Source organism: Columba livia, chromosome 4, assembly GCF_036013475.1.
Source record: "Columba livia isolate bColLiv1 breed racing homer chromosome 4, bColLiv1.pat.W.v2, whole genome shotgun sequence".
In the NCBI taxonomy this organism is placed as follows: Eukaryota; Metazoa; Chordata; class Aves; order Columbiformes; family Columbidae; genus Columba; species Columba livia.
The window spans coordinates 39,307,392-39,322,917 of NC_088605.1; the positions used below are offsets into that span (position 1 = coordinate 39,307,392).

A 15,526-nucleotide genomic window follows, 5' to 3' on the forward strand; every position below is an offset into this window, starting at 1 on the left:
ATTAAAATAAATCCTTTATAATTACTAGATACAAGTTTGTAATGTTTTGTTTGCAAATCAGTTAACATGTAAAAAACAAACTGTGCATGACAGATCCATTAAAGCATTCAGCCATTCATAAACTTCATAAAATTGTCCATCTGCCTGAAAGATTCATGAGCTCAATTTGGGAAAACAGCACATACAGAAAAGCCCCCCCAAGTTGACTGAAATGTCTGGATAGTCATTTCCGAGAATAACAAAATATTCCTTTTCAGGCTAATCAAAATTATAATTGTATTTTTATACAAGAAGATTTGTAACTAGACAATTCCATACATCATTAATGCCCCCTGTGAGACATCCAAGATGCACAGAGCAATGAACAAACACACATAAGTACACTTGTGATTTCTGACTGCACAAAATAAAAAACTGCATAAACACAACACTAAACAAAATAGATGCTTTTGGCAACAGGGCCTTCATTTATGCAGGATAAATAAATTAGATACATACACAGATGATGGCAGAACTGCTTGCCATTAGCCAGGAAAGAATCATCAGAAACAAATGCTGTCAAATTATGTATTGTGTTATCTCAACAGAGAAGCATCAAGATTAAATGAATACAAATGAATTGCAGCTCTTTTAATACTCATAGAAAATATTCTGTAGGCTTTTTTTGTTTGTTTTGACAGAAATAAAATATACCAGAGCTTTAATGGAAACTGAAATTATTTTCTGTTTTACTTTATGTCTGAAGCAAGGTCAGAATAGCTATTAGAGCTCTTTAAACATTTCTGATTTTGTCAGGGTTACCAAATTAATAGGACAGGACAAACCTTTGTTCCTCACACACAAAGCTTTGAAGGCATTCATTTGCTAAAGTCATTATAGGATTTTTCTTTCCCTAGGCCATGTTAAGATTTTAAAATTAAACACTCACTAGGAATCCTACATATAATAAGCTGTCTAGAAATTACACCAGCACTTAGTTTGGAAAAGATGCATATAGTTAGCAACCACATCAACATTCTCCCAGCCATCTCCCAAAGAAGTTATTAGAAGTTATCTACATCCAGTATCTGACTGTAAGGGCTTTTGTTTAGCTGCCAGAACTCTGGGTTGAAAGTTCTCTTTGATTTGTCGATCATAATTTCCTGCTTGGGTCATCTCATTGTTTTCCTTATACTATATCCCCTTATTTCTTACCTGAAAGCCAAGTTTGGTACCAGCAAATGAACAAGAAAATAACAGCTCATTTATACTATTGGTAATATATTTGGAATAATGTTAGTAGATCTCAGGCTTGCTTATGATTTGCAAAGTTGGAAGAAGAAAGGACAAAACAAACCACTAAACATTTTCAATATAGTAAGATAATGTAAAAGGGTCTCAAGTTATTTTCTTTAAGTTGCATAAAATGTAACTCATGGCATACACAATGCTGTTGCCAGTTCTCTTAAGGATGTTACTATTTTGCTAGGTGATTATAAGCCTACTTTAAAGTCTGCATTCAGGAAAGGAGAAAGATAATTTTTTAGTCTACTTAGGTGAACTCAAATGTTGCAATTAAGACAACCCTGACTGTAACAAACTACCATCTTTGGAAAGACTATTACCATGTTAATTCAAAAGCTTGTCACACCTTATTAGAATGCATTTAACTTTGAAAACTGAAAGCTGCTAGCCCTTTCTGTGTACAACAAAAAGATAATGAGTTACTTAAAGTAAGGCTAACACTGAAACAACAGTCAGGTCCGAAACAGATCATCACAGAATCACAGATTCACAGGATGGTTGAGGTCAGAAGGGACCTTCAGAGGTCATCTGGTCCAACCCACCTGCTCAAACAGAACCACCCACAGCCAGATGTTCAGGACCATATCCAGACACTATTCCAGGAGAGAGAGTCCACAGCCTCCACAGACAACCTGTGCCAATGCTCACATTCAAAGAACAAAAAAAAGCAGCATTTTCCGATGTTCAGACAGAACCTCCTGTGTTTCAGTGTGTGCTCATTTTTCCTCTTGTCCTGTCACTGGGCACCAGTGAAAAGAGTCTACCCCCATCCTCTTTTCATCTTCCCTTCAGGTACGTATATAAATAAATGAGATCCCCCCTTCTCCAGGCTGAAAAATGCCAGGTCTTATGCCTTCCTCACATGAAAGATACTACAGTCCCTTAATCATCCTTTTGTCCCTTTACTGGGCTCGGCCTAGAATGTCCCTGTTCTCTTGTGCTGAGGAACTGAGAATCATTCTTATTTATAACCATTTTCTCATCTGTGTTAGCAGGCTGAATACGCATGTACTACAGTCACAGCAGTAATAGATTTGTGAGTCTTCTCACAAGTTCACAGAATCACAGAATGTTAGGGATTGGAAGGGACCTCAAAAGATCTGATTTTAAATTAAAATAAAGCTTCTAAACAACAAACAACTAATGTTTGGCAAGAACCCTTTATGTTGATACTAGGGCATAACCTAGTTGACTAGTTCACAAAAAGGCTCTCAGGCCTGTACTCCTGACACCTAATAAAAAATAACCACTCAGAAAATTACTTCAGTTTAGATGGACTGTTTGCAAGAGGTCCAAAGCAATGAACTTCTACTGCTATTCTACATCATCTGACCACAGGTTTTCAAACTAAATACTTTATTCAGGAGACATATCATCCAAAGATGTAAAAGTTAACACCTCCATTACACTACTCACTGAAGTTGTGGAAGTCAGACATTTGGACTACTAACTGCTAATAAGAATTGCTAAATGCCAATTGAATCCCCAACATCACCTAATTCATAGCATCAAATTTGACATTACAAGAAAAGATAATTTAAAAATTCTTGAAACTTATAACACTAAAGAGAGGAGGAAATGTAGGGAAATGTGTAAGGACTATATCTTTTTCAATTTTTCAGGTACTAATGTGCATCTTTTCAATAGTTCACTAATTATCACAGCTGAAGAAGGTAACCATGAGCTAATTTTTCAAGTCTCTTGTCAAGTTGTTTAATGTATCACTACAATAAAATAATGTTTTTTCGAGTGGAAAGTAAACAGTTGATGTTTGAGAGAAAAGCCAATGTAGAAACCAATGTTTGCTCAGGTTTAGAAATTTTCTTTCATATTTATGAGACCAAATTTGGGCATTCCACATGAAGAATTTTATAGTAATTTAATTTCAGACATAATTCAATTTAGCCTTAAAGAAATTTAAATCAAAACAGACATGCACAGTAGAAAATATTAAAAACCCCACCAAACTATAATGCACTTAATTTACTACATAAATAAATGTACTTCTAGTACTTCAAGATTCCTCACAGTGCACTTACTAATTTATTTCAGAAGCTACTTCAGACACCTCATGAAAAACACTCCATAAAAGTATGGCATAAACATTTTCAGAAGTTGACACAATCTTGCTGAGAAAAGGCTGCCCACTGCTACCACCTTGCCTCCATCTTAAAAATTCTTCACAAGTTCACACAAGAAAGGGATGGATGCAGCCTACAGCCATCAGTTTAGTGCACACCCAGTGACCATTTCATAGATTGGGCAAGCCAAGAAAGATTGACCAATACAAAGCTTGTGGAAACATAATCTTTGTATTCTGACTACACAAGTACTCAAAAGTAAAATTGCTTATCTATTATAACCAATTCAAGAAACTATGTGAAAAGTAAAAATTTGTTTTCATATTAATATTGCATGACTGGAGTTTTCACTTTTACAGCTGAGTTGTATTTGAGTTGCCTGAGTGCAGGCAGCGTTGGGGGGTGGGAGGGCTCCTCACTTTCACCCACAGCAGCCACACTCCCAGTCAATTCCATCTAGGTGAAGTGTACAATTTCAATTACTTGAAGTTCTTCCCACCTCTCTCATCACAACATGGCAATATTATTTCACTCCAGCAAATGAAAAGAATTTTGAGATAGGCTGCAGATGCCTTCAAGATGACAATTTTTTTTTTTCTGAGCTCAACTCTCCTCAACCTCAGGGCAGCCACCTATTTTCCCATTGGTAAAGCCATTTTGTCTGGTCAGAACGCCTTCAGTAATGAAACTGCTATTTCAAGTTACATCAAGGAGCTAAAGGCAAAAGCCTGTACTCTGCAATTTCTGAATAAAAACCCCATAGTAGAAATCATAATATTAAATAATCAAAACTGAGAACAGACAGAGAAGAACAGAAAACTTGGTATTACAGATTCAAAAAAAGTTTATTTCAATGTATGCTTGGTTATCTTTTAAATTGTAATTGTTACACTGAAAGTACTTTATTTTGACCAGAAGCATGTCCAAGTTAAATAAAATTCAAGTAACATCTGTGTGAGCGTATTAGAGAGGAAATGAAACAGGCATTTTTTATATATTTATGTATTTTTTCCCCTCCTCCAGTATAGTGATGTATTGTTTTATTAACTTTGGATAAAAAGACAACTTTCAACCCTATAGTGTGGTCAGCCTCATAAGAAATATAGTTTGCTTAAGAACACTCAGATTTTGCTGCTGGTATAGCAATAACATTGGCCATCTCTCAAAGTTTTTGTCAATGGGATACACAAAATGTAGTGATGAAAAAGATAATGCTCATGCCTTCTATTAGAGGAAATGTGCTTCAAATTCAGTGTTCACTGCTTAGTTATATTTTCATTCTCAGCTGTTTCAAAATGAAGCAGATCTCTCTAGACTATACCAAATGACTAGTGTTCTCCAGAGGACTGTTGTATATTTAAGTCAGCTTGATTTAAGTGCACTGGTGTAAATATTGATGTTCACGCACTACAGCACTAACAAACTGTTTTCATCTGTAAAGCTAGAACAGGATTAGCCTTAATTTTCAACTGAATTATTTCAGTTTAGGACTCAGTCGAGGTGACAGATTTTTGTGCACCTTTATCCCATTCTTTTTTAACTCTCAACAGTTGTTACAGTCTGTCCTACTGTGCAGAGGGTGGAAGTTTATACAACAGGAAAAACTTCTAACCATGAGACATCTTATGCAGGTAGCAGAAAGCTGCAGCAGTGCAGGTCTCCTATGACAGATATTTCTGCTGCACACCATACTGTCAGAGAGACAGTCAAGCTAGTCTCAGTTCCAAAAGCAGCCCAATCTCATAAGCACAGCATTTCTCCCCAGCTCGTTAACCTTACTCATCAGCAGTTGGACACTTGGAACACCCATTTTAAGTATAGCAACACGTGTAGAAGCAGGGATGCTTATGGCTCTGCCTTTCTTCTCCCACTACTTTTTGTCCCTTCTGTCACCGAAGGGTATTTTAATCACATAAGCAATGCCCAGTATCTCATATCATCGCGGCATGGAGAGCAACAACAAAAAAAAACAAAACAAAAGCCCTTAGACCATCAATTACAAATCCAGCAATTTGTCACAAAGTATTGCCATAAAATTACTTGCAAATAATTATTTTTCTATATTTATAAAAGCTTGTTTCTCAGCTTTCTGAAAAGCCATACATATTCAGGCAGCTGTTAACTTGCCCTCAAGAGCAACCATGGTTCTTGGCCCCTCCACTTGCCACCACTGCTGCCTCCACACATACCACAGATGGCAGTTAAGGTTCCACTCACACTTCCAACATGTCTTATCCAGGTTCTGACTTACGTTCCCACCAAATACTTTTTAGTTATACCCTTTCTATTCAAAGAAAAGGCACATCATAGAACATTTTCCTGGCTGCAGCCAGTTTGGGAATGTACAGCACCAGGAGGCAATCCCGGACACCTTCCCATTAGCAATTAATAACACTTCATTCCTTGTTCTACTGTAGCTCCAGGAGGACCATTAAAGAGCCGTGCCTATGTGCTCCTTTGGACGTGTTCAGCATGGACCTTGTTGGAAGTGCTCTCTTTGGTGCCCTAATCTCCACAGGCACATAATTTTTTGAGAAGGGTGGTTAGTTTTCAGGAATAAGCAGACATCAGTTAAAAAGTATAGTCTCTGGTATATAAAGATGAAGAACTATTAACATTTAATAAAACAAAATTACTAGTGTAATTTAAAGAGCTCCTGTTAAAAGGCATTGAACAATTACATACCATCCTGAAAAACAGGCCACTAAACATAAGGAAAGGGACAGAATTAAAAGCATTTTCTTTGGTTGAGATTGCCTTTCACAATATTACAACATCCTCTTCCAATTTTCATTGTTAAATGTTGTATATTTTGACAACAATGGCAATTTCTGAAGTGAGCTTTAACTATATCAGAGAATTGCTGTCTATAACAGAGGCTTCCTATGACAAGATAGTCATTCACACAATAAAACCTTCACTTTCGTTTCATCAGAAAAGTTATATCCAGCCATGATCTGAAGCCAAGCATCCATAAATTGGAATCACAAGTGACATGTTACATAAACTATCTGTCTGCAAGTAAAATACAGGGAATTTAATCTTCATGCAACTAACAGCACGTATTTCTTGAGTGAGAAGTTGTGCAATCCAATACTCTGATAGAGCTGATTTGCTTTTAGCACAAACTCCACTACCTTACCATTATTGTTAGATATCACTAATATCATTCACAGAACTACGGTTTTAAAAAAAGTAAAACAAAAATTAGACAACCTCTATAAGGCCAAAAGGGGTTTGGTAGGCTGTTAGCGTAATTGAGCCACAGAGCAGATCTTCCTACATGTTCACACAAAACCAAGCACATCACTGGCATTGCAATTCACTGATCAACTGAAACAAGCCCTAATCAAGTAGTCACAGGTTGGTTTTGTAGACTGACCCACGCGTTATTAATCTGGGCTATTAACAGAACAGAGATTTGGCATGAAGCCTATGGTATCAGGTACAGGACAGTATGATATTCAGAGAAGCAAATGAGTAGTGTTGCAGAAAACTGAGTGAAACCAGGGGACAGAGAATGGAGAACGTAATAGATGACAAAATCAGAAGAGACTGGCTCATACACGGGAATGAAAATTTCTCAGATTGTCATTTTCCACCAAAACACCAGTTCATTGGCAGTGACAGAAACTAGTTCTGTCCTACAAGCAGATGTTTGGTGCTACTTTTTTTTTTCTTGGCAAATCCAACCAATTTTTTTGCAAACTAAAAAACTGCTTGAAAATTGTTACTGCTGATCAATTCACTGTCGCAGTTGAATTGCTCATTTTTTTGTTTCTTATAATAGATGTGTCACGGAGGCATCCTGAGGTTAGTTTAAGGGACAACAGGGTCCAAAACAACTTTTATTAAACCAGTGAGAAATAGGGTTTTAGCACTCCAAAGCAACTTGAATACAGGTTCGGATATCAGTTGAGGAAATTATTAAGGAGCAGCAACTAATACAACAGGAGGTCCACAGTGTGCATGCATGCGGCTTCACCAAAAACAATGCCAGAGCTGTCTCTGAGTCAGGGAGGAGTACATGCTTGCCTGAACACGGTGTGGGATTATTTTAAAGGGATACACGTACTTATATTGAGTACGGAAAGTGTACGCTCGCGATTCTGCGAGGGTAAATTTGTAATACACTTGCAATCCTGCGAGGAGAAGTACACGTGCAAATATGCACGGAATATTACACATGCTTATTGTGGGAGCACAGGAGGAAAATACACTCGTGATTATGCTCGTATTGAGCACGGAAAGTACGCGTGCAAATGTGCACGGAAAATATAAATACACGTGCAAATGTGCACGGAAAGTAGATGCACTCGCAATCTTGTGAAGCTTAATTTTACTCACACACGTGGTGGCAAGGCAAGCGGAGTGTCTGTCCCGGGGAGGGCGGGAAGTGGCTCCTGGCGGCAGCAGCTCAGCTTGTTAACTCCAAGAGGATCGCGCAACGGGCGGTCCTCGATGAGAATCCCGTTTTTACAGCCTGATCAGATCTGACTGTAGGCATTCCAGAAGCTTCTCTGCACCCCCCCTGAAGCTTCCAAACATCCCCCACACTGGCCGTGGGCACCCAGCGGCTCCCTGGTGCCTCTGCGCTCCCTTCTCCTCTCTCTTAAGGACCCTGGCCAGCGGGCTCTGGAGTCAAACAAAAGAAGCTGTTAGCCTCAAGCAGCAGAGAGAAAAGGAGATATGTCTATGCCTTCCATATTGACGGAAGGGAGGGGGAGAGAGGGGGGTTTGTATTCTGCCACAAGATGCTATAACAGAAAATCATGAAGTAAAAATGCTTGGTAAGTCAATTTTACATGCAGAAGCACATGCTGTGTTAGTTCACAGGCCTGACTATGGTAATAAAGTCATTAACACACAACAGGAATAAAGGTTGACATACAAACTTATCACGTGTTTGCAACCCACATTAAATGTTTAACTAATTAATTATGAAAATCTATGTTGCCCGAAAGTTTTAAAGTTTTAATTAGAATTTTTAGTATTCCTTTGTAAATGCAAGCTGTTCCATAATGGAATAAATGAAAACTTGCTTCCTTTTTCATTTTGTCCTTTCCTCCAAAACTGTTGCCCACATTCTGTTTCTTGCTATGTTTTCAGAGATCTGTCTATCAGACCATAACTTCAGAGCAAACCATGGCAACAATAAACAGCGCATCCCCAAAACAAACCTGCAATCCAGCCCCCGCATTTCACAACTCCCTTGCGCAAAAAGACTCAGAATAAGAAAAAAAAAAAAAAATGAGCCCCACCACTTTCCACAAGCCTCATGTATTCAGAAACCAGGCACATAACACCAGAGGTGCACACAAAGCCACTGCAGATATACCTGACACAGAGGTGTGTTGGTACCTCCACCATAAAGGTATTAATTTTTCTATGGTAGACGACACTTAATGAAATGGATAGGTCTTTAATTTACACAGAGTTTGCAATACAGAGCTTGTGTGAATCAGGTATTGGAACTGCAACCCAAACTCCACCACAATATCAGAAAAATTCTGCACATCTTAGTGTGCAAAGGTATGTGTATCATTAAACTTCCATGAAAAAGCTTTGGTACTTGGACGTACAATCCAGTTATTCAGTGGAAGTCTCTAGTGAGGAACTGACAATCAGTTGGGATGAGTAAAAACATTCTTAAATTTCAGTGTCTGCCAGGATAATCAGTTCCCTTTTAATAGCTTTCTAAGGCAAAGTAAATAGAAGTCTAATACTTGCCTCTCTTTCACAGAGCTTGTTAAGTGACAATGTAATACTTTTATGTCTAGTAAAACTGTAAACTCAAGATTCAGTTCCCTTTCATCACCTTCATTCGGTCACTTCTGTTTACAATGTAATCAAAAATGTTACTTCTGTTGAAACAAAGAGTTCCACCAATTTGATCAATTTTCTTCGTCCTATTCCTTCATCATTTTAAAGTATACAAACTCTCTATATATTATAAAGGTATTTTTGCAACTTCAGGCACCTATATTTAAATCTACATTTCCCTCTGGATGTCACAGAGGGCTTTTTATATTAATGTATTTTTTTATGTTAAATTTGTCCATAATCAAATATTGCACTTCCAAATTTCATAACATTTGCTTACCTCTCTCTTAATACCACGTCTCTAGTTTGCATTATATTGATATTTAAAAAGGTCCAGCTGTCCTTTTATTTTTGTAACATCTAAATGTCATAATTTATGGTGACTATTATACATTAATTATCTAAAGTTTTCGATCACAAACACTGAAGAAGTGAATACAAATAAAATGAAGGCACACAAGTAATTTTGCAAACAAACCAGCAAACTGCAGGGTACCTGGCTGTGCACTATAATATTTTTTTATAATCTATTATCAAAGGTTCTTTATGTGCATTTCATTATTTGTATCTGCATTTGTTAAGAAAACAAAAAAGGCTCCAGCATTTTTACCCATCTTTTACACAGCTTTCAAGATACTACTTTTTCTCATCTAGTCTATTTCTAACAGGGACTGGCTTTTTGTAACAACTTCTTAGACTTCCGTAAAAAAGAAATGTTTGATTAATAGAAAAGCCTAGAGAAAAAACACCTGTCATATTATCACTACTTTTAAAATAACAGTGCTACTGAAATATCCCATTCTCACTTTCATCTACAAATATTTAGGTTCCTAGCAGAAAACCCTGTCTTTATAATACAAAGTTGTGAAACAAATATAACACACACAATCTCACTTAAATGGTACATAACTGACTAGGCAAAATAAAGTATTAGCCATTTGCCAGCTATTTGACATATGCAGCTTTGTGTAGAAATTATTTAATGATAAAAGGGGATACCAATTTATCACTAACCGCTATACTGCTGCAATACTGTAGTAAACTTTGCTTGATTCTATCAGTTTTGACAACAGAACACACATTAAATTTTTGACCTAATCTGTCTTCAATGTCTTCCACACTGCTTTACTACTCTCACGAGGCTAAGAAAAAACAACTAAAGGGTGAAGGACTAATAAGAGTAAACAAGTCATCTATTCAATCACTTCAAATAAAGAACAACTGGGAGGCGTAGGGGATAGATTTCTGTCAGCATTTTTTCAACATAAAATAAACCAACTTTAGTTTGTGCAGCCACTTCATGAAAAAGAAAAAAAGAGCAGAAGAAAACATAATATAGCCTCAGTTATGTACAGTTTAGAGTATTACAAATATAAAAAATAAACACGTATCAGATGCATCAAAATGATTCACCTGACTTGAAATTCAGTGTTACTCAATTCAGAATAGAGATGCCACCACTTTTTCCTTCTGTGTTTGCTCTTCTTATAACATACAGTACCAAATATGCTCTAGTTCGAAACTGGCAACCACTCAAAACCACATTTCTAATCTTTATTTTAATAATACTAAAAGGCAGATAAGTAAATCTTCCTAATGGTACAACAGTTCTAGGCCCAGATCCATACAAACCTTCTGAACAGGTTTCTTTCACATTTTCAAACCAAATATATACGTTAAGCATTTCTATCCTACATGAACCACTTCTTCCAGCTGAAAACTGTTCCACTGAAAAGTCACATAGGTTTATATAACTGGAAATTAAGACCATTTGGGAGATTTTTATAGCGTTTCAGGAATTAGTATTACAGGCAAAATTTACTCCCAAAATATTTTCAGCCGGCAGCAGAACCTAAGTTACAGCAGGAAAGCAAAGAGCAGCTGAAGTTACAGTACTCCTGTTTACTGGTATTATTTCCTTTTCTAATAACTGGAAAGCAGATAAGCTTTCTAAAACATAAACACATTTAAAAGTATAGCAACAATAGTCAGTAAAATGTTACAATATCCCTATTTTGAGCTAGCATAGCCACAATAGCTGCTCTCTTGATATAAGGAGCATTTTTCCTTGTCAGACACCTTCTACAAGCAACTCATAGACTTCCCTGTAAGTTGATTACTACTAGGGAATTGTTAGCCTGCAGAAAAATTGTTGTGCTACTTCACACTTCTTGTTTTGAAAACTTTCATCCATGGTTTGGATTTTATAAACATAGAACCGCCAGAACTGTATTCACTTCACAATTTCACTTAAATTGCATTACAGATAGAGAGGCAGTTCATCAAAGGACATATTGCAACTAAACCGGCAGATATGAGAGGGTAAGATAGATGTGCGCAGCATTAATCTTTCTAACCCCTGAAATATCAAGTTAAAAATCTTAGAAAAATGATTCCACTGCAGCACTCTACTAATATTCCTCTCATTCACCCAGGGCCTTCTCACAATAGTAGGTCAGATATCTGCCCCTGTAAGTTTCTTGCTGAGACAAAGGTTTTACCTAAAACATAAGCAAAGAACGCGATTCTCTCTTTCGCTATCAATCACCCCAGAACAAGGCTCACCTGTATCCTAACAACTGATGTTTCAACAAAAACAACTAGAAAAACTCCAAGCACCAAAGAAAAGTCAAAGCTCTTCATGCTCAATGGCCTAAAAGATGCACAGAAATTTGGAAGAAAAAGCATTTCCCTGTTCTTCATCGTTGTGGACAAATTTTACCTAAGAAATACTAAACGTCATTTAAGGAAGCAAAACATTCATTTGTGTTGCATTCAAGAAGTAATGATAACAAAGTTCATTAAGTAGCTGCAGGTTTCTTAATTTTACTATACATAGATGATGTAAACTTTGATTAACTATTTTAAGCAGTTTTTCACATTGCATTCAAGAGAGCTTAATTGTTCTGTATGGCTACTTTGTATCACTATATGAAGCTGTCAAACTCAATAAAAATTCAGCATTAAATCTTGAGTTGCATCCAAATTGGCCCAAGTTAATAGGTTTTCTCAGTGAAAGCAAAGCCTAAGGAAAAGATGTTGAAACACTTAAATTTGCAGTACTTCAGAAATAGTATATTCAAAATAGTATAATAATGAAGGTCAATGAACAGTTCACAATTTCTTCCCATGGACATGAATTCCGGTATTCATGCAAGTAAAACAAAAGCCACTTGCACACGCTTATTTCAGCTAGCAACCAAACTGAAGACAATCAGTCCAGCAGCTACTGTCTCCTCACTTCTTGTTACCCTTTAGTTCCTATAGGGACCATGCTGTGTTATAAATATTCAAGTTAAAACAAAATCAGTTGCACCTTACCTCTGTCACTGAAGTCATCTACAAGAATAATTTCTGCTATCAAGCTGTCTGGAGTGCGGTTGATAATACTGTGTATTGTTCGCAAGAGTGAAGTCCAGCCTTCATTATGAAATGGGATAATTATGCTTGTATTGGGTAGTTTTTCCAAGTACACCTTGTGCTTACAGCTGAAAAGAGAAGAAAATAATTCTATAAGCATATCTAAAAGTCTGAGCTGACATATGCTGCCATCCATTTTGACCATTCAGCCATCATGGATTCTGGTATAAAATCCAACAGCATAATCAAGGCATACTTTCATATAAAAATAACTAGTTAATTTAAATATTTATATTGCTTATAGCATGCAATAAATCTGAGTAACAAAACCAAAATTGAACCACATTGGTTGGAATTAGATTATTTTCCTTCACTAGAAACTTTTTCCTGTGAAACAACAGAGGACATATATTCTATGATATTATATCCAGAACACAAGTCCTATTATCAGAAAGATTTCTGAAGTATAATATGAAGGAAAAGAAAATCTGAAAAATCTTTAAAAATTAAAAATGAACTTGCAGTTCGGTTTCTTCTAATAGCTGAGAACCTTTAATGAATAAAGTTACAGATATTGAAACCGATAGGATCACATCTTTCACGTTTTGTTAAAAAAGTGGAAAAAGGGACACATTCCTCTGTCACTAACATGGCATTTGCATTCCCCAAGAGAAAGTCACACGCTGATAAAGGTATTGCTAAGAGCAGAAACATGTCAGCTTTCCAATAAATAAACAAAACCAACAACACAAACCAAAATAAGTTTAGATCTACAACTTCTAGGTACAAAACCGTACTTTGCTTCTTTTCAGAAAGAATAACTATGAATATCAAACACTGCTGTAGGTAATAATGTTGATTTACATACATTTGCAGCTTTGTTTGCATTTCCTCTTTATAAATGTCACTTAAAGATCAATATTTACCAATTTACTGTGCAGCTACCAGTGTTCCAAAGAAATAATAAGAACTCACAGCTACTACAGCTGTATTTGCAAAATATTAATTGTTATGTAGTTGTGAGTAAAGAAACTAGTTTTCCTAAAATGCTTTCCTAAAAAATAGCATTTACTTTTGTAATTTAGTGATTTCTTCCTAAACCATGGTGACAATGAATTTAACGACAATCAACTTGCATAAATAATACTTTTTGAAACTTTTTAATAAGTAGTTTGCTGATGGAACATACATGCATACTAGAGAAATTATACAGGAAATTATACATTTGCAAGGATATTCTGAAGAAAACAACTCATTGCCTAATGACAGGAAAGGCTAAGTATATATTCTAACACTTCGAGAGGGGGGGAAAAAAAACACTGCAACAATAGAATTAAGTAAAAATTCTTTTTTTCTTATCTGTAGAAAAAAGTAAAATAAAGGAAGCCCATTGTTAGTATGTAGCTGTTTCAGCTGGCAAATTAAGAAAGCCACCCACCAAAACCACCACCTACTGTTGGCCAGCTGCTTGCCAACAGTAATGCTTCTTGGACCAGAACAAATCAACTACTTACTACACATGCATGTAATTCTTATGCTATTCCTGAAAGCAAGTTTTTTCCTTTAACATTTTTAACTCCCAGCATGATTTTAAAACTAATAAGTTCTCCATCTCCATAAAACCCCAAGCCAACAAACACAACCCCAAAATACCACATAAACACAAGAGAAAGACATCATAGAATAGTTTGGGTTGGAAGTGACCTTCAAAGTTCATCTAGTCCAATCCCCTGCAATGAGCAGACTGTAATGTCTAAAGCATAAAGGACAAGGAAACAATACCCAAAACACCCAAATATATCAGAATTTTTTTTTGTTTGTTTGTTTTTTTTTAAATAAGAATGTTGCTCCAGCTTAAATAGCTTCCTGTGTAACAATTAGCCTCCTGTATAACTTCTTTTGAAAGAGGTTGCACTGAAATTTGTGTATTTGTATAGTTCAATATTGTAACCTTAAGTGTATATGGATGAGAAAGGTCATTGGATTTGGATATTCTCATTGATGGTTTCAGAATAATTTCACGATGAGGAGAAGCAGCATCGATGGAGTCAGTTTCAAACCATTTCATTCTTCCTGCAGAACAGATTACTCCATTAACCTTAAATGCGAGCCATAGTTAAAAAAAAGAGGAAAATACCTTACATTTTCTTAATATGTCTTCACAATTCCACTTAAACCTCTAGTCCCCATTTATATTTACTTTTACTTTCATAGTCATTGCAAAGTTACCTTGCGAAATATGAATTGATTTCTGATAAGAGCTACAAACCACAAAAATACTCCTCTGAGAAAGATGGTCAAATTCTCAAATTCACAGAAATGAAACCTTAAATTTCAACTGTTTCTTTTGTTAAGACAGTCTGCTAGGTTTCATAGCAGTGGCCCACTTGCCTTTCTTCAGCAAGTTTAATTCTGCTCATTTTTAGCCCCTTGCTCTCTGACATGAGACTTACAGAACATCACTATAAAGCCCTTTTATTTGAAATTCTATTCAGCATTATGGATAGCATAGTATAGCTGGCCCTATGCTGTGATGGGCTGCAGGACAGACCTGATGGGATCATTGTAACATTCAGGAGAAGGCCATGAACTGTTATAAAGATGCAGTTTGACAGCCACTGCTGAGACATTGGATTTGCCAAGAGAATAATCACATATGCACACAGCATTTGCTCAAAATCCATTAGCATGGTTCTTTGTATTCTGCATTTTAGAAGTGATGCCACATACCCTGGCTGCAAAAAGACTACTTGAAGCACAGACATTGCTTCTTGTCAGCCATTGCCAGTCTTCGAAATAACAATTGGGTCTTTCTGCACGGAACAAAGGAGAAGTTATCACTACGTCAAAGTGAAGTCCACAGATGAGACTTCATTAACTATTATCATATTTAAATTTATCAATGGTGCCTACAACATAGAATAAACCAGTCTAGGTAGCTGTATGATTCATGTATGAAGCAGAAAAAGACAACTGTT

At 36.3% G+C, this 15,526-nt stretch overlaps 1 protein-coding gene across 2 annotated transcripts in view; it reads right to left on the reverse strand.

Annotated features, from left to right (window-relative positions):
- Positions 1-15,526, reverse strand: part of GALNTL6 (polypeptide N-acetylgalactosaminyltransferase like 6) — a 457,687-nt gene that overhangs the window by 241,645 nt on the left and 200,516 nt on the right. For both annotated transcript variants that reach the window (XM_065061335.1, XM_065061334.1), the window contains exon 4: positions 12,510-12,676. In XM_065061335.1, the coding sequence (XP_064917407.1) occupies positions 12,510-12,676 (167 nt within the window). The remainder of the gene's footprint in view (positions 1-12,509; positions 12,677-15,526) is intronic.